General features: G+C 42.5%; 1 protein-coding gene across 7 annotated transcripts in view; it reads left to right on the top strand.

Moving 5' to 3' along the window:
• LPP (LIM domain containing preferred translocation partner in lipoma) overlaps positions 1 to 24,508 on the top strand; it is a 576,448-nt gene that overhangs the window by 425,685 nt on the left and 126,255 nt on the right. For all 7 annotated transcript variants that reach the window (XM_074297900.1, XM_074297898.1, XM_074297901.1 and 4 more), the window contains one exon: positions 20,368 to 20,491. In XM_074297900.1, the coding sequence (XP_074154001.1) occupies positions 20,368 to 20,491 (124 nt within the window). The remainder of the gene's footprint in view (positions 1 to 20,367; positions 20,492 to 24,508) is intronic.

Below are 24,508 nucleotides of genomic sequence, written 5' to 3'. Positions count from 1 at the left end.
GTGCTAAGCTGGGAGCTGGGCCGGCTGGTGTGGGGTGTGTGTGTGCATGTGCACCTGCGGGCATCTGTACATGTGCATGGGTGATGCACGTGCATCCTGAGGAGGTTTGACCCAGCATCCATAACCAGCAGAACCCTGCGGCACGTTCTTCCCATATTTCCCCAGGCTGTGGAACAGAGCTCAGTCATAAGACTGTCATCCAGTCATCCCCAGCACATCCCCCTATCCCCATCTCCCAATACCCTAAAGATGTCAAAACCAAGTTGAAAAAAAAACTCCCAATTCCTATTTGGGGAGGAGAGACTCCACTTGGTGTGGAGCGCTGCAGTGAGCCCCGTGCCAGATTCAGGGGTTCTGATAGCTCTCTCCTCTCAGAAAGAAGAAGCAATTCCTAAGTTTGAAAGCTTAAAAAAAAGAAATTCAGACTTTCTCCATGTTAATTTACTAAATCCCAGAATCTAGAGAAGGCAGGTTACAGTGTACCCATTTACAGGTCGAGCAAGGATAAATGTTTCTCAACAGCTCCCTTCAACAGGAAACGTTTCCTGGTCCTCATCTCTCATCCAAATAATGGATCCATCCTCCCCTCAAAATTATCTCATATTTACTTTTTGAAAATCCACTATCTATATACTCAGTGTTTGCTGATTATTATCATAATTAAGTAATTATATTATTTAGAATGTAAGTTCCTTGAGGGTAAAGATTTTTCCTAGCATGTTGTACTTCTGACGTCACCGCAGTGACTGACACACAGTAGGTGCTTGTTGGTTGTTGGGTGATCGATCGGTTGTTTAGCTGGAACCAATGACTTCTGGGATGGCTTTTGGCTACCATTTAGCTCTTTGGTTATCTCCTCCGTTATCTCCTCCATGTTCCCAAGCAACTGAAAGGAAGTCTACTCTTCTAAAATGCAACCTCCCTCTCAGCAGCTGGTCTGTTTGCCCTCCGTGAGAAGGGCTGCTGAAACACGCTCTCTGCGCCTTGCCAACTTACAGCAAGGATGAAGGAACTCACGTATATTTTAGCATGACTATTACATGTATATGCATTGTAGTGAAATGTGCTGAATGTTTAAATATGTGGAACTGTGTAAATAGAATATAGAGACTGTAATTACTAGTTAAATGATTATATATTGCGCAGTCCCAACCCCAAACATATATGCTTTTTGTAAATGAAAAGTTTCCTTGTAAACTTCTCCATTCACTAATCATCTTACTTCAGAGTGAACAAGATGCTTGTGACTGAAATCATGAAAACTCGCTTTGAATTCATGCTTCCACAGCCTCCCATTAAAACAATCAGTTTGGAAGCGGGGAAATCACAGCACATGCTTTGGGAAGCAGGTCTTCGGCTCCGGGTTTCCACAGCTGCCTCGCCGTGCAGATGTGCTGGGCAGATCCGATGGCAGAAATGTTGCAGTTTCTCCCGTCACCTGGCCACCTTTACGTTTATTGACGTCCCCATTGGACCACCTAGATCAAGAGCTCTTGACTCCCCAGCCAGCCCTGAATCCTTTGGTCAGAGCGATGAAATCTGTAGTCTCATTCTCAGAATAATGTTAAGTGGGGGAAAAATACATAGGATTACAAATACATTTATGTTGAAATATATATACACACATATAAAACTGTACCTGTGTACATATACTATAAATTTGTGTGCATGCAAAGGGTTTCCTTTTCCAAGTTCATAGATACTTGAACTCCGTCCCCAGAAGTCCACAAGACCCCAGAATAAGAACTCTCACCTTTTATGGCTTAGGCAGATAAAGGGGAGCCAATGGCAGAAAAAAGGTTCCCTAGCCTGGGTGTAGATGTTGTCTGACTCAAAGATCAGGATTAGGAACCTTGGGCCCGTAATGGTGTGTGACCGTGAGTCATGGAATTCTCTAGTTTCTTAAGAATTAAAATTGATTAAACGTCGTCTGAAGCCCCAAATGGGGATGGACACAAAGTTGTGCTAAAGTCACGGGCAGGATCTTGTCTTGTGGCGGTCACTCGCCTCTGCCTGATGTGCACAGAGTGGTTCAGGAGTGAGGGGAGCACGTGGAAGAGGTGAGGCTGCAGCTGATGCAAAAAAAGGGCAGAAGTCATACCATGAAGGGTACAAAGAGGTGGGAAGGTGGACCCTTGCTTAGCAAAGTAAAAAAGGAGAAAATAAAAACATCTGGGGCAGAGACCCGAGCCTTCATCTCAGGACCTCGTGGTGATGTAGAATGAGAGGTGACAGCCTCCTACACTGGGCAGACCAAGAGGAAACTTCACATATTGCTCAAAAAATGCACCCACTGATCTTCCCGATCGATGACTAGATGTCTAGCAGGCTGCCCTTTGCTAGCTGAGATGAAACGTTCCTAGCACAATTGGGAAAGAGGCCCTGCGTGGTTAAAACAGACTGAGAGTCAGCAAACATGGCTTCTGTTCCTTCCTCTGCCACAAAGCAGCTGCGTGACCTTGGGCAGGGTACTGCCCGGCTTCGGAACTGCCCTTCCTTCTGATGTAGAAGGGAAGGCGGTGGAGGTGATTGCTAGAGTCCCCGGCGGGCTTTGAATTCTGATTGTGTAAGTCTTAACAGAGATCCGTGGCGTGCTAGGTACGCCCCTAGTGTATCCTAGTCACCTGTGCCATCTTTAGATTTTAATTGCAACTTTCATCCGCTGACTAAAGTAAACTTGAGAACACGCTTTCTCCTGTGGCGGAGGGCGGTTCCCACTTGAACTTCAGCAAAGAAATGAGGGAAGTCTTTTTTAGGGTGTCCGTGATTTCTTTGCCCGATCTCAGAGATGAGGGTGGCAAGTTCAGTTCCTTCAGGATAACAGTGATTTCTGATGGCCATCTTGGGCCTGGAAACAGGATTCAGAAAGGTGCTGCTTAGAATGTCATGCCCATCCCATGAGGCGAGGATTCCACGAATGGTTTTCCGGGTTCTTTATTGGGGATCCGTGTTACAAAGTCACCATTCAGCTCTCCTGCTGATGTACGTAATTCCATAAATAGCCTGAGGTAGGACTAGGCCTGTTCTTCAAAGAGGGAAGCACGTGGACTTCAGAGCCGGACAACATGTTAATAGTCATCGAGACCTGGTCGTTTTCCCTCCTTCTCGAAGAGGCCCGAAACGGTATCACTGTGTTGGAGTGGAGTGGCCCATCAGCCCGCCTCTAGTAGCTAATGAGCATGCCTGACCTCAGTACGCTAAGTTCCTTCTTCAGACTGTTAAACGTGCCCTGGTGGAAGGCAGACTGAGCCCAAGTTCAGAGGCTCTGGGCTCGATTCCCAACTCTGACGTGTGACATAGATAAGTGACCAATCATTTCAGGTTTCTTGTTTCCCCGTCTGTGAAGGGAGGATGCTGGAGGAGGGGATGTCTGAGGTCTCTGAGGAGAATCTGGGCAGCCTGGAGCCAATGTTAGTGAGTCCCTGAATGGCAAACATCGGGTTCTGTATTTTTTCTGTCCCCAGGACCTGTCCTACTTCTTGCCAAATGACAGGCACTTAATAATTCTTTGATTGGGTTGAATTGCAATGCGATGTGGTTGCTTAGAATGTTCATATCACCCAGTCAACCCATGTATATCAAGAGCTTCCATTGTGCCAGTTACCGTGCTAAGCAATGGGGAGACAAAGTCAGGAACGTGGCTCCTGTCTTCAAGGAGATTCCATTCTTACTGGTATGACTCCATGTAAAAAACTGTCTATGTGCAAAATATGCCCAGGGTACAGGAGTGGTGGGTGATCCCAGAGGGAAGTCACCGACAGGGGGAGACCTGAAGCTGTAAACAAGTCTGGGAAGCTGGGGATAAAGGGGAAGGGGGAGGGAATTCCCAGCTTGGGGACATCCAGGGAAAGGAGAGAGGTGGTAGGTGGGTCGTGTCTGAGGAGGCAAGTGAGCCAACGTCACCGGATCTAAGACGATGGCAATAAGAGTGAGATCCAAAAAGACTGGGCAGGGAGGAGGGAACCAGGCCGTGAGGGGCATACGTCAAGAATGTGGTAGCTGACGTGGAGGCAAAAGGGAGCCATTGTTAATCAGAGTCAGGACGGATCTGACCCCTTGTCTTTTTGATCAGACTCCAGGCTCCTCAAGGTCAAAAACAAAACCTAAGGCTTCTGCATGCCCCTCCCTGCAAGGCTGTTTTGCAAAACACATAGCTTATATTGGTTTGCTAATTTGCATATTGATCCTGATTAATGGCTCCAAAGATATTTTAGGACCCAGTTCTTTATCCCCATACTTTCAACTTTGCTGTTTTCTGGAGAGGAGGAGTCTCCCATCCATATCTCCCTAGTTTATTTAACAGTTGATTCCAAAGCAGAAGTTCTATATTTTTCTCCCTTGGACCTGAAGTAGCTTGGATTCTGTTGGAATCCCAGAGTCCCGTGTAATTAGTGGCCCAGTCACAGGAGGGTATTATGTGCTTGTGTGTGTTACTTATTGAGCTAAACTCCCACCCTACTTGTTAATCCTCAATCTCATGAATTGCCGAGCAAGGCCTCTGGTGACTCAAACAAAAACTGGCATGTGTCAGGTGAAACACTTTGGGTTAACCATCGGTGAACCTGGTTCCATTTCCCGTGAAAAACTTGAAAACAAAAATTTACCTTCATGGTGGAAAGTGATGTGTGGAGGGTTGTAGTAAAACTGAGAACTGATTTGCATGTTGGTTCAGTGTGATTGATTGGTGTCATATTCAGGGTATCTTCCAAGAGCCCACTGATGAAAACCATTAGGAGGGGAGGAAGAGTATTCCGCGTAGGCCCATCTGGGGAGGGGGTTTAGACAAGACCTTCAATGCGGTGGCCGGGCTGTGCTCATGTGCTTTATCATCTGACAAAGCAATCTGCCTTTGGGAAAGAAGCCTCGTCTCTTCTTCTTGGGTCTCGATGTCCCAACTACCAATTGCTGGGATGTCTTTGAGTCTTCCATGCTGGCATTCAGGGCGCATTTCCAGAAAGTGGGGCTCTCAAAGTCGCTGAACAATCACACCCACGGCCCCTGATGGTGATGGACCATAGCACAGCCAGAAAGAAACAAAGATTCCCATCTACAGATTAATATAATTAGGAGGAGAGTAAAGTGAGAGCAAGAGTGAGAGCAAGAGTGAGAGTGAACAAGCAAGAGAGAGAGAATGAGAATATATATATGAGTGTATATGTGTACACGTGTGTATACACATTTATTCAAATGAATTCTATATAGGTAGAGAGTAATCATATACATTAAAATAAATGCATGCCAAAATTAATTTAGAATCTAATTGTTATGGTTATAATTTCATTGAAGTATAAATTGTGGTAACGAGTATTAACCATTATTTTAAAATTATAGAGCTTAAACCACGTAGGCTAGCTTAGAATAAAGCTTACAGTTTGCCGGTACTTCATATCTCCAATCTCATTTATTGCTCAGAAGAAGTCTAGGAAGTAGGGGAGACAAAGATTATTATCTACCTTTCACACATGAGGAAACAGGTTGAATGGTGAGGAAGGCCCATCCCGGGGTTGCAGCAGTGGCAAAGGAGGGAAGAGGATGTATAAAATAGCTCTGAGGTACAAAGGTTCAATTGAGAAGCCTCGACAACATATCTGATATGATGGGGGCAAGAGTAGGGGGTCAAAAGTCACGGGTGATATTGAGCCTGCCACTGGATTGATTGGGCTGTCGGTGATGCCCTTAACCTTGAATAATAAAGCAGTTTACAAGCGGGGTGGGTTTGGTGTGGGGGTGGGGTGCAGGTATATTTATTTCCTTTTTGGACATGTTGAGTTTGAGATGCTCACTAACACCCGATTTGAGATGTCTGAGAAATGAAGTGATGGGTTACTGGCACCCAGGAGGGCAATTAGAGCTGTAGCCTTAGATAATGGTCAATCAATATTTAGTGCCCACAATGTGCCATGCACTGTGCCAACACATTACAGAGTGAGCCCAAGGGAGTTGATGAGATCAGCGGGAAGATGGGGTGGAGAGAGGAGTGAAGGTAGCTCAGGACCGATGGGAGGGGAGTCCGCCAGCAGTGAGCCCAAGTCGCGAAGACCCAGCAGAGGAAAGGAAAGAGCCACAGAATGAATTCCTAAAGGAAGTAACGGGGGTCGATGGTAGCTGACCGTGGCCAGTTTGCAGCCAGGGCCCAGAGAAGGTCGTCAGATCTGATGGTTGGTGATTGAGTTGTAGGAAAAACTGCAGCCTCTGAGGGCCCGTCCTCTACAGAGATTCTCTGATTCAGTCTGAAAGAATCAATCAGCCAATCAATAGGCATTAAGTATCTTAAAGGATTCCAGCGGGGTTCTGTCCCACAGGCATTGAGGAAAGGGCAGGGATTCGAGTCCAGTTCCTCCGATCATGAAGCCATCTTTTCATTGCATTTCTCCTCTCCCTCTCCTGTACCCACACACACATTCACACATACAGAGGTGTATGTACACACACACACACACACACACATAATCCAGTCACATTTGGACAACCATCTTAGCCAGAGAGAATGTGACTCCTCATTGGCTCCTCTCTGGATGCCATTTATATCAAACAGGAAAAAAAAATAAGGTGGATGAACCCTGGAATCATTCTTTGGGGACCAGAATGTGGGCTGAGCGGGGCACTTGTGCGGTATCAGCTTGACACAGCTGAACAGGAGCAAAACAAGAGAAGACATCAGAAATAGATATGTAGATATAGCTATATATGTATATAGATCTTTTTTCCTGGCAGGCGTTCAGCTCTAAAATAGGGCTAATTCTACCTTTTGAAAAGAAGATAATTTCCATGTTTCTTTTCTCAAGAACACATAATTGAAGTGTTTTTCCCGATGAGAGAAGGAGGCTCTTGTACATCATTACCAATGGACAAGAAAAGTAAATGGCCACAGTGGATGTGGAGGGATGGAGCATTCATTAACCATTGTTGTTTTTTTTTTTAATACCTTGGCTTCCTTTTCCCACAGTTGTATGGGCCAGGGAGGTGCCTTCTGGAAAGTCTTGGGATAGCAGGGAGGTCAATTATCTACTCCCAAGGATTCTGAATAAAGCCTGGGGTGGGGGTGAGGAAAGGGGACTGAGAGAAATAGCCCCGTGAAGTGTGCAGACCCAGTGTGGACCCTCTGGCCCTGCCCAGCACAGAGAGCCATGTCGCGGGGCAGCTTTTTGTCCCTTGTGTAATGGATGAAAATTCAAATTGTGCTCAGATATGTGAGTTTATCAATGTGTGCACACATGTGCATGTGTGTGCTTTGTCCACGCGTGTGTGGATATGTGTGTACATGTATGTTTGTGTGTGGCAGCACATGTGTACATGCATTAGCTTGGGTGGGCAGAGGGGGAAGAATGAGCTCAATGTTTGCTTTCACGTGTCCTGGACTGGTTTTCTCCAGACACTCCTCGGTTTTGTTTTTTCTCTCAGGCAGTAAGCAGTTTTTAGGAGCTGCCCCATGGGACCCAGATCAAGATAAATCAGCCAACGGCCCCTTGTATTCTGGAGATCTATGGGCCTCATGTGCCCCTGCCCGGGGTAGTCCTCCGTAGGACTGAGTGTGACAGGCAGCGATGGCCACCTTGTGGTTGACTCTCTGAGATCCCCTTTGGGGGTTTCTTGGCAGAGATACTGGGCCATTTCCTCCTCCAGCTCATTTGACAGATGAGGAAACTGAGGCAAAGAGGGTCACACACGTAGCAAATGTTTGAGGCTGGATGTCCCAAAGCTCATGGTGCACTACGGCTCTGCCCAGGTTCCCCTTGCACAAAGACTTAGGTGTACGATCCATATTCTACAGCCAGGCCCTGTGGAGTGCACATAATGAACCTTGAGAAGTCATTGGATTATTCTAATTCTCATGAGCAAATACAATTATATGTAAAATATGGTCATTGATTTCAGCCCAGTGGGAATATGCCATAGGAACTGAAATACTGAATAATGGGCCCAGTAGTGAGAATTGTTACCCACACTAATCAGTACTCAGCTTGTTTCAAAGGGGGATATAGTACAAGTGTGTATGTATGTGTGTGTGTGTGTGTGTGAGTGTGTATGTGTGTGTGTATATAAACTCGTTTTATTACATATATATAGTGTGTGCATGTCTGTATATATCATATGTATCATAGCTTCCTTTGGTACAGAACATATAGTATGGTACATATGTATGTATATAAGTGTGTGTAAATATAAAGTCGGGTACGCATGCGTGTATATATATCATATGCAGCATATGTATCACAGCTTCCAATTGTGTAGAACACGTGTATGTATATGTATGTATATACATCCATGTATATATGCACATATGTATATTATATATGCATATATACCATAGCTTCCTATAGCATAGAACATATAGTTTAAGGGAATGAATTATATGGGATGTATCTTCTTTCTTCCTTGCCTAATTGATTTGACTTCAATTAAATTTGACCAATATTTATTGATTACTTCTCGCTCTTATATTCTGGGAGTACAAAGATACAAACAGTCCTGTTCTCAGGGGGGCTGCCTTCCATGGGAAGCGGGACCATAACATGTTTGCAGAAGAATAAAAACAAACAAACAAAAAAAAAATACCCTTCGGTTGGGAAGAGCTCTAACATCTGGAGGGAGGGCCTCTTTTTCTAAGACATGGCCCAGCCTTGCTTTGTACAGTGGAAAAGATTATTCTAAGCCCGGTGCCAAGGCATGGGATGGTCTTGGGCTCCCCAAGCCATGTCCCTTCTTGGATCCTGGCTCTCTCCCCTCCCCATCTCATCATTCTTTTGCTGTCTATCTTCTATCAATACCTGAACCCAGTGGACAGGTGGTGGGGAAAGGTGAGGAAGAGGAGAAGGCCGAGGGTGAGTTTAACTTAATTCTCCATTGCACTGTGACTCGCCTCTTCCACATCCAAACGTGGCTGCTCCCTCAGACACCATTCCCTGCATTTGATGGTTTTGCCATGGAAGCTTTTTGAGGGCAGAGGTTACCTTCCTTGGTCACATCCATATTTCCAACCCTTAGCCCAGTCCCGGCACAAAGTGCTTAATCAGTGTTGTTTCCTTCAGGGAAGTTTGGGCCTGTAATAGAGATCTGAAGGATCCTGCACTTTGTGACCAGTCTGCACCTGGGGCCATGGGGGTGGGGGAAGGAGGTGATCACCAAGAGAAAGTTTGGTAGGTTGGAGACATCTGCCTTACAGATGGCTGAGTCACAGTGAAAGTGCTGACTGGGGTGTGAATCTCTCAGTGGGTGCTGACCAAGGTGATCAGCTTTTCAGTGTGTGTCAGCCTGCCCCCTCCCCGTTACCCTCCTGCGTTTGGAAAGAGCTCTGTTCCAGGAGGTTTCCACTTACAGTGCATTTAAACACACATGCACCATGTTTAAAGGTATAAATATCTGTGATTTCCCTTTCTGTCTGGGCACAACCTGGTGTTTGTTGAGGGATTAAAAATGTTTCTGAGATGGAATTGATGTATGTCATCCATTTTCTCCCCTGCCCGTGGATTTTCGGTTCTTGTAAAGGACACCGGGAAAGTCCAAAATATTGGAGATGTAATGGACTTGGGAACGATCAGTAAAAGAAAGAAGGGCCCAAATAGTCATGTTTTTTTGAGCATCACACAAGAAATTAAAGTCACAACTTCCACTAGAACCCAAGCCTTCTATCTGTAAACCACTGTAGGAGAATTCCAGAATCACTTAGAACACTCCTCTTGTTCTGGTCTACTTTGAAAATCATGACTAGCATTCTAGTTGGAAAGATAATGGCAATCAAATCACACACTCCTGGTGATTCTCCAGATCCAAACTCCTCATCTTAGGATGTTGGCCCCTAGCAAATGGCCTATTTGTATTTCTCTATGTCCTGAGACCTAGTATGGTGTCTAGAACAAAAGGTACCAAATAAACACTTTTTAAAAAAATCACTTCATTCATTTGTTCATGGTGGAGATGAACTTCATGTCTGCATGACCCCTCTGGCTCAGACATAATGAGAATAAATCCAGGGGTCTTCCAAGCCAACCAGCCCAAGATCATGCATTCAAACCTGGAAAAGACCTCAGAAATCACACAAACCTATCCCCTCATTTAACAGCCCAGGAAACTAAGGCAGTGTGGTTTGGTGACTTGCCTAAGATGACATGAGAAGGAAATAGCCTTCCATTTCCTCAGCTAAAGCACTGTACATTTCCTGATCTACCACCTGCAAAATCTGCCAACCGAGAAGGCTTCATGATATTTAGCATCTCACTTCTTGTTTGTAGAGCTCCTGAGCTTGCCTTCAATTCCTGGCACTATTTGAATTTTTAAAATAAGGGAAGCTGTGAGTATCCAAGGGGAAAGGAAGTGGATGACAGCAGAGGGTAAAATGGCGGTCCTTTGGCTTTACTTGAAGGGTTCTCCCCATCCCAAATTATTTCCACTAGTCATCTCTTCCCACTGATGAACCCTTAGCAACAGATTGGGAATGCCTGGAGGGACTGATGCTCAAAAGCCTCCTTGGAAGCTGGGCTTTGTTTCGGAATTCAGGGCCAGCGGTCACTGTACAGAGGCTAAATCGAGAGTTCCTACACTTCTTCAAAGTCTTTTCTGGGTCATTAGTTTGGAGTGTGTGGCTGTTACCCCTATTTCCATCAAGAAATTAATTTGTTGCATAAGATTGAAAACTTTGCTCCTGTTTGAGGAAGAGTCCAGGAAGTTACAAATAAGTGAGAACACAACTTTGAAATCAGGAATGTCTGTCGCTTTAATCAAAGCACTTGGTTTTGCAAACAATATCTATAGATCACATGTAGAGATGTGTACACTCATGTCAGGGATATACAGAGACTCCTCATCTCCTCAGAACCATGGGAGAGGGAGATGTTTAAGATGAATGAATTTCTCTTTTTTAAAAAATACTCCACGTCCAATGCCATACTCTCCCTGTCCCCTCCTCCCTCCACTTCAGTCATTCAGAGCAGACTTCTTCTAAAAACTAACCTGCTGACACTTCTGCTCTCCTCTTCCATAAGACTCTGAACTCATAGAAGGAGCACAGCTCCTCTTGTTGAAATAGTTGCCTCATGCAAGAGTCTAATCACTATCTCATCGCTAACCTTATTTACTGACATAATTTAAGATAATATACCTTAAGGTCATCATTATCCATTCCATTTCTAATGCTCTAATACAGAGAACTCTAGAAATACATTTAGTCACCACAAACAACTTTTGATTGTGTATTATATGTAATAATATTTAATAAATTAGGAATTAAGCCATTTTAGTATTATCAAAATAATTTTGATATCACAGGTACTCATAAAGGGTCTCAGGGATGATCACCAGATAACACTTAGAGAATTACTGCTCTAAAACATTTTCCAAAAATCGTAGTACAATATGAAGGTACGAAAGTTTAAAAGTACACTAATCCTTTTGTGATACTGTATATATACAATTGTCCATGGGAACCACTGAGATAGGGTGAGGTTTCCTCCTATATTCAGTGGATTCATGAGGCTGTTTTTTCCATTAATTTTTTTTCATTTCTAATATTCTAATTAGAATATTACTGTCAAATGTACAATCCCATTAGTAAGTCAACAGACATTTATCAATCACCTATTATAGACAAGATCTAGAATGAAATTGAAGTTTTCAAAAGAAGCCAGATGACCAGACTTTTAAAATTAGGTTTCTTAAGTTTACATACAGTGTCAAGCAAGTAAACTGTAACCTGGGAAATATGACCATGAGATTAGAGCTCAAAAACAACTTTAGAAATCATCTACTCTAATCCTTTCCTTTTTTAAAATAAGACTGAGGCTCAGGAGGTTAGTGATATCTTCTTTCTCAGTTGAAGCCCAATAACGTGTGCCCTGGCCCCTTATTTTCACTTTGCATATCTCTCTGTTTCAAGTGTATTTCTTATAAACAACATGTTGTTAGATTGTGGTTTCAAATCTATGCTGCTATCTGTTTCCATTTTATGGGCAAGTTCATCCCATTCACATTCACAGTTATGATTATGAACCGGGTATTTCCCCCCATCCTATTTTTCTCTTTTTATTCTTTTTTCTCCCTTTCTGCCATTTCCTTCCTCAAAAGTATGCTTTTCTTCGGACCACTGCTTAAAAAAAAAAAAAAAAAAATCTGTTCTCCCTTTTATCGGTTCCCCTTCCCCCTCGCTTTCACTTATCTCTTTACTCTCCCACTTCCCTGTAAGGTAAGATAAATTTCTATACCCAACTTAGTTATTTCTCTTTGAGTCAATTATGATGAGAGTAAAGTTCAAGCATTGCCCCTCTCCAGCTCTCATTGTAAAAGTTCTTTCGCATCTCTTTTGTTTGAGATAATTATCACCATTCTTCTCTCTTTTTCTTCTTTCAGCACATCCCTCTTTATTACTATTAATATTATTATTTTTATTATTTTTGAAGTAATCTCATACAAATTCCATCTCTGTGTATTTCTAACTGCTCTAATAATAAAAAAAAAATTATTAGGAGTTACAATTAACATCTTCCCATATAGAATTGTAAAATATTACCCTTTCTGAGTCCCTTATAATTTCCCTTTCCTATTTCTCTTTTTTTATACTTTTCTTGAGTCTTATATTTAAAAGTCAAGTTGTTTTGTTTTGTTTTTTAATTCAGCTCTTTTAATTAAGAATGCTTAAAAATTTCAAATTTCACTAAATATCCATTTTTCTTCCCTTGAAGAATTATACTCAGTTTTTCTGGGGAGCTACTCTTGTTATAATCTTAGCTTCTTTGCCCATCAGAATATCACATTCTAAGATGTGTTTAATGTCCATCTCTGAAATACAAGTGAAAGAGTAAATAGTTCCTCATAAATGGTGTCACTTTTGCTTTCAAAAGCATGTTTACAAAATGCCCATCACACATTAATATCAATGCATGTCTCTTTCAAACGCCAACTTAAATGTTGAAGCATTCCCTTCTGCAATCAAGATTTAAAGAACTCACAGATAGAACTTGTATATGTTTATGGTTGACGTCTTTCTGCTGCTGCCAATTAACTTGGTGATGAGACCTTCCAAACTTCTGGCTCTTTGGCAGAGAAAAAGTATCTAGTCCTCAGCATTAGGGTTTGGGGCCTTACCAAAATGACCCCGGAGCTTGTGGCGTCTTAGCATTATCTTGGAAAGACCCTAGCCAACAGAGATGTGTTGGAAGTGGATGGAGATTAATAACAATATCTGTGAGAAAATATTCTTCCAAGAAAAACATTTTCTTCTTTTCTGAGAGGAGAAGGAGGCCTGTGTGGTTTTCTCAAGTGGCTTTATCACTAAGTTTCTTTTTTCACTATATAACATCAGGTTTTTACTAGACTCTAGATGTTTGACTAAGTATCTTATAATTCATAGAACCATAGCAATTGAATGGAGCTCGCTGAGGTTTCTTCTTTCTGTTTTAAGGTATCAAAAAAAAAAAAACTGTCTCAAATCAGAAATTGTTAAAAATTTTGCCTGTGCTACATCTCCTTTTGGCAATTCATGTAGGCTCCTTTTAGAATAATGTACTTAAATGCGTAAAATAAAATACATAGGATTACCAAAGAGACTGATGATATTGAAGCAGTTATCAATGTATTTTTTTAAAAAATGAATCAGGAGCCCCAAGTTAAAAACTACTGCCTTAGAATATTGGGATCAGATTTTCCATAAATATCCTTAGAGGACAAAATTTTTATTAAATAATCAACAGGCATTTATTAAGAGCCTTTTATGTGACTAGGCTGTGGCTAGAATGGATGGTTACTGAGTTGCCATGAAAGAAAGCAACATGTCTTAAAAAGGATAGTTTGTGTCAGAATAACCCTATTTATATATATATTTTGTTTTGTTTTTGTTTTTCCTGAGGCTGGGGGTAAGTGACTTGCCCAGGGTCACACAGCCAGGAAGTGTTAAGTGTCTGAGACCAGATTTGAACTCGGGTCCTCCTGAATTCAGGGCCGGTGCTCTATCCACTGTGCCCCCTAGCTGCCCCCCCTATTTATATTTTTGAAAGTATTTCTAAACTGGTGAATCGGGAGATTTTCTAGTAATGGTTTAACCTTGATTTCAGCCGAACATCTGATGAATTTCATATGCTGTCCTTATACACAAGATGGAGAGATACGGTAGGTAGACGTTGCAATGGTCAAATGACTGGACCACACGGTCATTAATGACCGTCGTTCATTGTTGCCTTGGGAAGGAGTCTGTCGTGAAGTACCCCAGACGTCTCTCTTTGTCCCTGGGCTGTTTAATATTTTACCAGTGACTTGGAAAAAGCCATAGGTTCCTGGCACCTAGTAAGTGTCTACTAAGCATTAGTAAATGCTTTTTCTCATTCATGAAATTGCTCATTGTCAAGATGCTTATCAAATTTGTATCTGACACATTTCCAGGATACCATTGAGATCCAAAAAACAGTTTTTCAATAGCCTAAGCTCAAAATAAAACAAACAAACCTAATTACCAAAGGGAACATAGAATATTGGGAGGTATGTGGGAGAAGGTTGTTGTAGCATGATAGGGAGATGCTGAGTATGAGTAGTTGAAATTTAAGGAGGTTAAATGTAAAATGTCACAATTGGGTTAACAAAATCACATTTGTAGTTATTATTGTGGGGAAGTTGTTTTTAGAGATGTTAGGATGAATAAGCCTGTGGGTTTCGGTGTAATGTAAGCTCAATATGAGCTAGTAAAAATACAGAGGCAGAGAGACACTGGAGGGCTCTTGGGCTTTCTCAAGAGGTCCTGAAGGAAGAGGCGCTCCTCAGTGTCTCACCCTAGCCAGAATCTGATTTGTTGGCTTCCGTTCCGGAGACCTCACTGAGGAAGGGACGGCAAGGGTTGTCGGCGTGCCTTCCAGCTCCAAGCTCCTATGATGCTTCTGGGGTCTCTCTCTAAGAATTGTAGAGTTTAGCGTCTCAGTGAATGGTTTCATCGTTTCATTCACTCTCTGAGTCACAGCCTTTCCACATCATCTCATCCTCTATAATACTTGCTCAAGTTCTCCAACAGAGGAAAGATCCACCTAAGCTCTTCCTCTCAGTCTTCATATTTCTGTCAGTCAATGTCATTACTTCTGGTTTCTGATCATCCCTCTTAACATGTTTTCCCCCTTCTTACTCCTCCATGTAAACATTTTGTTTTTCATGTCACTGCTTTTGAGATCATTGTTGAAAATGTTTTCCCTGCTTACTCCCACCACACCCCTCTCCTTTTTTTTTTTTTTTTTTTTTTTTTTTTTTTATTATCATAGTATTCAATTCTTTGGCATCATGTCATATCAGTAAGGAAATATTTAACTTAAAAAGATGATTTCTTAAAAGAAACAATCCTGGTGGAATAAATCCTATAATATCCTTTCCTAATACATTATTTGCTAATAGTTTTTTTTTTTTCCCTATGCAACAATGAAAAGAATTATGTATTTTTGCATTTGTTTCTTATAAGCTAAAAGATACTGACATCAAGAAGCCAATTGTGCCATGTTTATAGATCTCATACCCTTCAGTTCTACAAACACTGGGAGAGAGCCAAAGGATGAGCACTCTCAAGTCCATGTTTCATTTCAGGGGATGGAAAGTTTCCCTCGCTCTAAGGAGTTTTCCATCCCCTGAAATGAAACATGGACTTGAGAGTGCTCATCCTCGATCTAAAAAAGGATAGCACGTTCTCCTCTGTTGCGTCCCATACTAAAATGGGCCTCCCAGGGAAGTCATGGTTTTTTCCTTCACTCTAGTTGCCCATTTGATTCATGTACAGATCCATCCTTTCCTGCTCTGGTATCCCTGAAATCCAGTGTTCATTTCATCCTCCTACAGAGGGGCTCCCAGAACACCAAGACTTTGCCCACTGTTTATTTTCCCATGACCAATCCGAAGTGTGAGCTACTTGCTATTATTCCTCTTATTATGATTTTATCAAAGAAAGAGAAAAAAGGAAATGAGTAACACACTCAAACAGCGAAATTGTGGTTATTAAAAGTTTTTGACCTCTTGGCCAAACCCTCCACATTTCCATCCTTTCTTCAAGTGTTCTGTGGATTTCTGTAAAAGGCTTGAGAGAGACAAAGGGCATGAAATTTTGCACAGCTCGTCCCTTCCCCTCTGACCTGGTCCCCAGTGACCACAGGCAAGCGAAGAGTGGTTTGAGGGTTGAAAAACTGAACACGCAAGGAGCAGGTGGAGGTAGAGCAGAAGGTTTTTGTTTATTTGTTTATATCCAGATATCATCAAAATAATACCACGGAATTATTAAAGTGACCTCTTCTAAAAAACAGCAAGAGGATGCACCAAGATCTGAACTCATAGTGTAATAGTGCCAGAGTTAGTTCAGTCTCAACATTCTACAGAAGAAAATCCTGAGGTCAAAGAGATAAAACCACATGCCCCACATTAGCCAGAAAGGAAAATAAAATCCATGGTTGTTGGACTTCACACCTGAATAACTTTCTCTTCTCTTGAAAATTCCGCGAAAGGCAATTAAGCACCTACTATGTGCCAGGCACTAGGATGTAGCAGGCAAGAAATCAAATAGGCTGTAGCCTCATATTGTTCTAGAGCAAAGTGCTCCAATTCTCACTCGCATGAGTGAATATGACCTAGACAGAAAATTATGAGGAAGTAACTTGTTTGGGGGATGGTGGACTTCCAGGTGATTAAGCACCTACTATGTGCCAGGCACTAGGATGTACCAAGCAAGGAATAAAATGGGCTGTACCCTCAAATAGTTCTAGAGCAAAGTGCTCTGACCCTCACTCACGTGGGTAATAGGACCTAGACAGAAAATTATGAGGAAGTAACTTGGTTGGGGGATGATGGACCTCTTGGGAAGCTGGATGGTACAGTGCATCTGAGTTCACATCCAGTCTCAGATACTTATGAAATCAACCTTGTATGCCTCAGTTTCCTTATCTATAAAATGAGCTGATGAAGAAAAGGACAAATCAATTCAGTGTCTCTGCCAAGAAAACCCCAAAAGGGTCGTGATGATTGGGTGTGGTTGGGAATGGCTGAAATGACTCAAGAAGCAGGAATCATGGAGAAGACCGGGAGAAAGTTCTCCTAGAGACTCCTGTTGGCACTTGAGCTGCACCTTGAAAGGTCAAGTATTCCTATAGGAGGAATAGTTGGGCAGTTCCTCAGGCAGGAGAAGCTCTTCTTGTCCCAGACTCCTGATTTTTTCCTGCCATGTTCCACTTTCTTGGCCCTCTCACATGTGGCTTTAAGTTGTGTTGCTCCCTCTCCTGCTTCTCCCCTCCAATAGTCTTGAAATCAGTTTCCTTTTTGAGCTTTTTAATGTTTTTGTCTTTTGCTTTTGGGGCTGTTGTTTGTTTTGTTGTTTCTGGTTTGTTTGGTTTGTTTGGGATGCTTATTCTGTGTGAATTTTTCTTTCTTTCTTTCTTTCTTTTTTTTGAACTTCCTAAATTAATGAGATAGTTGCTTTTCTCCCAGCCTCATAGCGAGGTTTTCTGTTTCTTTGGTTGCCAGTGTTTGTGAAACAGTTGGAACTCCTCAAAGAAAGATGCTCAGTAAAGACCAAGGAAGTTATAAATAAGAAAAAGCCCCAGGAATCAATTGAGGAGTATCGGGGTGCTTTGAAGCAAAGGTGCCTCCAGGTCTTAATAGTAAAAGACTTTAGTTGGTGTGTGTGGGTGTTTTTTTTTGTTTGTTTGTTTGCTTGTTTGTTTGTTTGTTTGTTTACGTGAGTTGATACACACATATATATTTTATCTATGTGTTTTATATTGTATTTTTAAACACACACCTATATCTCGTTAGGTAGACACAATTTTATATCACCTTTTATTCTTGATATTCTTCTTCTTACAGAAAACCATCTCCTAAAATAAAAATCTTAGAAAAAAGGAATTCAACAACAGTCTGACATCATGTGCTGCATTCCCTGCCCATGATCCTCCACATCTGCAAAGGAGGATGGGGACGTCCATTCTTCTCTCTCTACTTTGGGGACGGGCTCGGCTGCTGGGTTCTGCGGTGTTTCATGGCAGAATTCTTCCTCTTTCCATTCTGCTGCCATGGCCATTCTGTGTATTAGTTTTCCTGCTTTGGCTTAGCTGACATTACCTAAGTGCTCATAATCTTCCAGTGTTTTAGAGAAGTCTTTTCAAAAGACCCCAAAGTACTCCATCAGATTCATGCAGGCAAAGTCATTGTGTTTCTTACCACATTAGAGCCTCCACTTAATCATCTGTAAAAATGGCTCCTCCTTTTAAATTGATCAGTGTTGGAAATATGCTCCTACTTCTGACTGAACTGGGCTCTGGTCCTGTGACTCTAAATCCTCCCATTGCTGTTTTACAAGTGGAATGATTTGAACCCAAGGCTCTCCTAATATCAAGTTTGACCAGGTTGCTTTTCACTGCCGTCATTTCCATCTCGGGAATTAACCTATGAACTCCTCTGTGGTCCCGGCACTATCTCCTCTCCCGTTTTTACTTAAAATTCTTCATGGTTCCTGTTCTCTCTTTTCTGTGCAAATAAATCAGCCGGGATTGAAACTCACTGCAGCAGAGAGGGATGAATATTCACTTGGGCTCTTTCTTTGTAGATCGCTCCACGCAGGGCCGGCAGGGATGCTTGGATGTGTGCCTTGGGTCAGTGTGGATTGCTGATTAAATTCCATTCAAAGACATTTCTCAAAACCCTGGATGGCAGGCGAGGTGCTAACCAGTGCATGTGCCAACCCCAAAATGTCACTGTATCTGTCGATAGGGAGCTAACCCTCTCTTGACAGGAACACTGGCATGCAGATCAGAACCTGGCTCATACATACCTGGTACACAGAAGTAATCTCAGAGCTGAAGGGAAATGTTTGATGATAGAATGCTTTGCATCAAGGGGAACCGTGGTTCACAAGCCCTAGATGCAATGCCCCTAATCGGCCTAGGGGACCTGGAACTTACACACTCATCTGTTTCATATCCCCCAAAGGGGATAACTTTCTGTCTCTCCCAGATTCCCAGAGACTTGGGGACGCCTTGGTTTCTAGTATCTTAGATTACGTGAAGGTTCTGTCTCCTGTCCACATATTAGCTGCCCTGGCTTGTCTGAAAAGCTCCCAGGTCCTTCCAGAAAAATCAGATTTTCCTTTCTATGTGCATTGGTAACTCTATTTGTGGAGCTTGGAATCTGGACATCCTCTGGAACCTCCTTGAAACTGGGGAGTACTAGGAGGCTGACCACCTTTGATTTTTCAAGTCCCCAAAGCTCATTTATTGACTCCTTTAGTGACCCGTCCAAACTCAAGGGATCCAAGACCCCTTCGAGGAACATAGAGAGTAGTTGGAATGTCACATTTGCGGGGAAAGTTCTGCAGAATGGTTTCCTCTGAGAGTTTCCTTCCTTGGAGATGCCTGGGAAGGGTATTTAAGACAGATCCTGTGATTCATGGAGCCCTTAGAAAATGGAGAGGATTAAGATAGGTAAAGGAGAAGTGAAAGAGCATCATGTCATGGCCCTTATATAATACCTTTCGGTCTTTGTTGTACGGTGCATTGTGTGCAAATGTGTCTCCATATTCCAAGAACTTGTGATTCTGTCCCTGTGGGTCTGGGCTCCAGGAGCATGAGCTGCGGCTTTATCCTAGCATAGTAAATCATCTCCCTGCATTCAATGTGCAGAATGAAGCCTTTGCAGGCTTCCCCGGGCTGCTCCCTAAACATTCAGCCTATCTCCTTCAACGCTCTTGGAGCTAAAGCCTTGGGATCATGAAGCCCCATGAGGCAGCTCCCTCATTGTTACAGATTTAGAAACTGAGGCTTACTGAATTAGTTGCAGTAGTAAGGGGATGCTGGGGCTTGAATGAAGGATGGATAAGCAGCCTTCATCTGGAAGGCTATATGTTATGTATATATGTTAAGGCTATATGGAATATGTTAATAACATATAGGGGAAAAAAAAGGCTTAAATTTCTTTCTGGTCTCCTAGGATAGAACCACGAGTCCTGGGTGAAAGAGGAAAAGAGGTTCATTTAGACAGTTTTGTCCACTAGCATTTCTGAAGCACCTATTAGCAGGCAGTTTTGGGCGGGGGGAGGCTCTTAAGGTGATCAGTTCCAGGACTCTGTAAGGCTGAGCACTGATCCTCACTGGGATGGGTTTCCCTGAAAGGTTGAAGGTTAGACCTGATTGAAGGTTGTAATCTGAGCCTACCTGGCAGCATATTGAATGTATCGAAGTGGGGCCACTTTTCCAAGACCAAGTTTGACTTGAAAGCCACCAGACTCCTTTCAGATCACACACAACCCTGTCTGTGAGTGTGTTTGCACCCACAGAAACACTGTCAGAGCTAATGATTTATCCCCCCCAAAGTCGGGGTCCTGCGCAGGTGAAGGGCTTCCTCTTGGGAAATCTAAAGCTATGTGTTTTCCTCCTCCAGGGTGGCCATCCTGGTCCCGGGGGCCCTGTTTCTGCCCCGTCCTTCCGCCCAGAGGATGAATTGGAGCATCTCACCAAGAAGATGTTGTATGACATGGAGAACCCTCCCTCTGATGAATACTTTGGTAAGTGCTGCTGCGAAATGGATCACTAAACCAGTGTCCTTTGACCTCAAATGCTTTTAATTCATGAGATCGATCCAGATGTCATGTGCTGATGACTTTCCAGCCGGGGTACTTGAAGCACAGTGATGCTGAGTCACTTTCCCAGGATGGTGTAGACAGTCAAGTAGCAGAACTCGGATCCTCTGGTTCCAGATCATTTAACATATATTTCTTAAGCACATGTCAGGCACTGTGCTGAGCACTGAGGTACAAACAGAGCAATGATCCCTGTCTGGAGGGAGCTGAAGGTGTGATGGTAGAGACCTTCAAGGTACAATCAGAGTAACTGCTGTGTCCCTTTTGAGGGGCAAGTTCTCGCGCAGAATGATTTCCCCTGAACTTCTTCCTCTAGAGCGACAGTGGGAGACAGCAGAGATGGCTGGGAAAAGTATTTTTCCATTCTTATTATTATCATTAATAATAATATCATTATTACATTCATTGTTATTTAATTTATATATTTATTATATTTATCCATTATAATATTACTATATTCATTGTTATTTCATTTATATATTTATTATATTTATCCATTATTATATTACTATATTCATTGTTATTTCACTTATATATTTATTATATTATAGCCATTATTATATTACTATAGTCATTGTTATTTCACTTATATATTTATTATATTATAGCCATTATTATATTACTATAGTCATTATTATATTCATTGTTATTTAATATATATATTTATTATATTTATCCATTATAATAGTACTATATTCATTGTTATTTCACTTATATATTTATTATATTATAGCCATTATTATATTACTATAGTCATTATTATATTCATTGTTATTTCATTTATATATTTATTTATGTCAGATGCAAAGGTCCTTTTTCTGTCTCTAACCTTTGGTTTCAGAAACATCACAATCTTCTCATCTTTTCTGCCCAATCCTTCCCCCTCCCTACTTCCTAGACTCTATTGTTGCTGAGGGAAGGGTATTTAGGGAAAGCTTGTGACAGAGCCCATGGTTCAGGGAGCCCTTAGGAAACGAATCCGATTAAGATGGGAGAGGGCAGGTGGAAGAGGACCTTTCCAAGAGGACCTTCCCTTGAGGGGTCACAAGGAAGATTAAGAGCATTTCACTAATGATATCTTGGATCCTTAATGAAAGGGAGCCTCATTTAGTGAAGGAACCACTCCTAAAGACGAGTCCCAAATGGGGGGGGGGGGCAGAAAGTTCACCCTCTGGAGTCGGAAGGGGGGATGGTTCGGGGCAAAGTTGATGGCAGACAGTGTGAGATGAGCTTTGCCAAGTTCAAATCTTGCTGTGGACCTGCAGGCTGCTATTGAAAGTTTTGACCAATTGCCATGGGAACAGGAGCACAGTAAACAGCTGTCAGCTGAATGACTTACATTTTATTGGTTTGGTTTCAACAAATTCAATTGTATTATATTAAAGCATATTGTGAGGCGATAAAACAAAACGGGGCTGATGGGCAGAGGCTCCATGCAGGTGGTCCATCTGACACCTTTGTTCTCTGTTGCATGAGCAGGTAACAGAAGGTTATCAGCAAACCCTGGGTTTAGAGTGACTGAGGATGGAGCTCTCGGGTTCCCTGAATCCTAGGATGTTCCCAGCACAAGTGTTTACAGATTATTTCCATACCCATCATATTGTGGCATTATTAGCCCTGATAAAGGAACCCCGTTAAAGGGAGGATGAGGGACATTTCTAAGATGGACTTTACAATGTCACATGGAGACCAGGTAATAGCCTTAATGGTTGTCATAGTATTCCAGTCAGACTGAAGGAGGTTTTGACCTTCAGCTGGAGCCAAACAGAGCGGTCTGGAGGCGGGGAGGCTGGAATCAAAGAGAGGTTTTATTTCAAAATGAGGGAAAAGGCTCCTAAGCAAGGATGAGGTCTATGCACATGTGCGGGGGGGCCTGCTCTAGTAGGGAGAGCCACGGCAGTGTGGGGAGATCCAGTGGTTGTTCGGGGACCTGTAGCCTGACAACGAGGGGGACGGCAACCATGACTCCCTGCTTCACAGCAGGGCTTCGGTACTGGAACACGGCGCTGGTCTGGTGTTTGTCCGAGTTCAGAGAGCACCTGGAGCTGGTCAAAACAACACAATCATTATGCGATTTTACCAGAGGGACAGCGCAAAGGATTGTTGTTGTACCGGGCTCGGGGCACGGCCTGCTCGCTGAGCCTTAGCTCTGGAAAACAGGGGGTCTCCTAATCACTTGACAAGTACTTAAGAGCATATACTTTTTACATCTTTAAGAGAATGGCCACAAATCTCCCCCCTAAGCTTGCAATTCATCCTGGTGAGGCTTTGATTTAGAGAATCTAATTAACCTTTTTTTTTGGACATCTCTGAGGCATTCTATTAAGTCATGGAAATATTTTTGTTGAAATAATTCCATTTGCATAGATTGGCTGGAGAAAGGTCACTTATTCAAATCAGCGGCAACTTGTGGGCTCCAGATGAAAAGCCCTACCTTGAGACTTGATTTGGAGCCTTCCTCCACCTCTTCTCTTTATCAAAGTATCGTGCATCAATTTGCCATCTCCCATAAGGCACCAGAGCCTTCCGTAGCTTTCTGCCTGTTTGGCATTCTTTCAGAGCCCTGGCAAAGATGGCAACCTCAGACAATTCCATATATCTGTCTGCCTTTCTCTTTCTCTCAAACTCTGTCTCTCTTATGTTGCTATCTCTGTCTCTATCTCTCTGAATGTCTATCTCTCTCTCTCTCTCTGTCTCTGTTTCTCTGTCTCTCTCTTTATCTCTGTCTGATTCTCTCTTTGTCTCTCTGTCTCTGATGCAACTATTTGCCCTATTATATAGATGAGACAACCTGGGGAGGTGGAGGGTCAGTGTCTTGCTTGGGGTCTCAGAGCGACTCCCCAGCTAGGACCTGGCTGAGGCCATTTTTGAAACCAGATGTTCCTGACTCAGGCTCAGCACTCTGACTTGCTCATAAACTAGTCTCTGACCTTTGCATTCCCAAGATACAATTTTTGGTAGAATCTTGGATGCGCCAACCCATGAAGTGAAACCTTGGTTCTGTCATGGGACACTACACTACAGGTTCCATCATGGCTGGGAATAGAAGAAGCTGGCCATTGGAGGGATGCCAGCTGTCACTATCGGAGAGAGAGAGAGAGACAGAGACAGTGAGAGACAGAGTGAGACATAGCGAGAAATGCTTCTTGTGGTATACATCTTAATTTTCCTCACAGTCTGCTTCACAACGAGGAATTCCATCATACATGAATGGTCTTGCCAATGCTCTCTTCATCTCTGCATCATCAGTCCCACAGAAGCCAGGGATCAACTAGAGAGAAATACGAATATAAATTAAGGTAGAGAGCCAAATCTCTTCTTAAATGTGAGGAACTTTACAAACTGTGGGCTTGGAACGATTGTGATTTTATTTTATTTTCTCAATAGTATTTTATTTTTCCATATACATGTAAAGATGAAAAAAAGAATACAAGAAAAGGGAAATACAAGAAAGAAAAAGCAAACAAAGAAAAAGTTGAAAATGTTATGTTTCAATTCACATTCAGTCTCCATCGTTGTCTCCCTGGATGTGGATGACATTTTCCCTGTGATTTTATTCTTAACTGTTCATCGCATATAAAATTCTAAAAGCAACAGAAGAGGGAGCCCCATAAACCTCTGGGGGCATGCCAGTGCCTCCAGGCTGAAGGGAGCTAATTATTATAACCAGGCTTTATAGAAGTAAATAGAATATATTTTCAAAATGGATATAAAGTCAGTGCAAAGATTTAAGCAGATTCTAGCAATTAGAGGGCAAGGAAAGCCCTTTCCTTCCTTCCTTCCCTCCTTCCTTCCTTCCTTCCTTTCTTCCTTCCTTTCTTCCTTCCTTCCTTCCCTCCTTCCTTCTTTATTTTCTTCCTCCCTCCCTCCCTTTCTTTCTTTCTTTCTCTTTTTCTTTCTTTATCTCTTTTCCTTTCTTTCTTTCTTTCTTTCTTTTTCTTT

This window comes from Sminthopsis crassicaudata, chromosome 3 (assembly GCF_048593235.1).
Source record: "Sminthopsis crassicaudata isolate SCR6 chromosome 3, ASM4859323v1, whole genome shotgun sequence".
NCBI lineage: Eukaryota > Metazoa > Chordata > Mammalia > Dasyuromorphia > Dasyuridae > Sminthopsis > Sminthopsis crassicaudata.
Note: the sequence above shows the minus strand (reverse complement) of the source record. Positions and strands in the feature narration are given on the sequence as shown.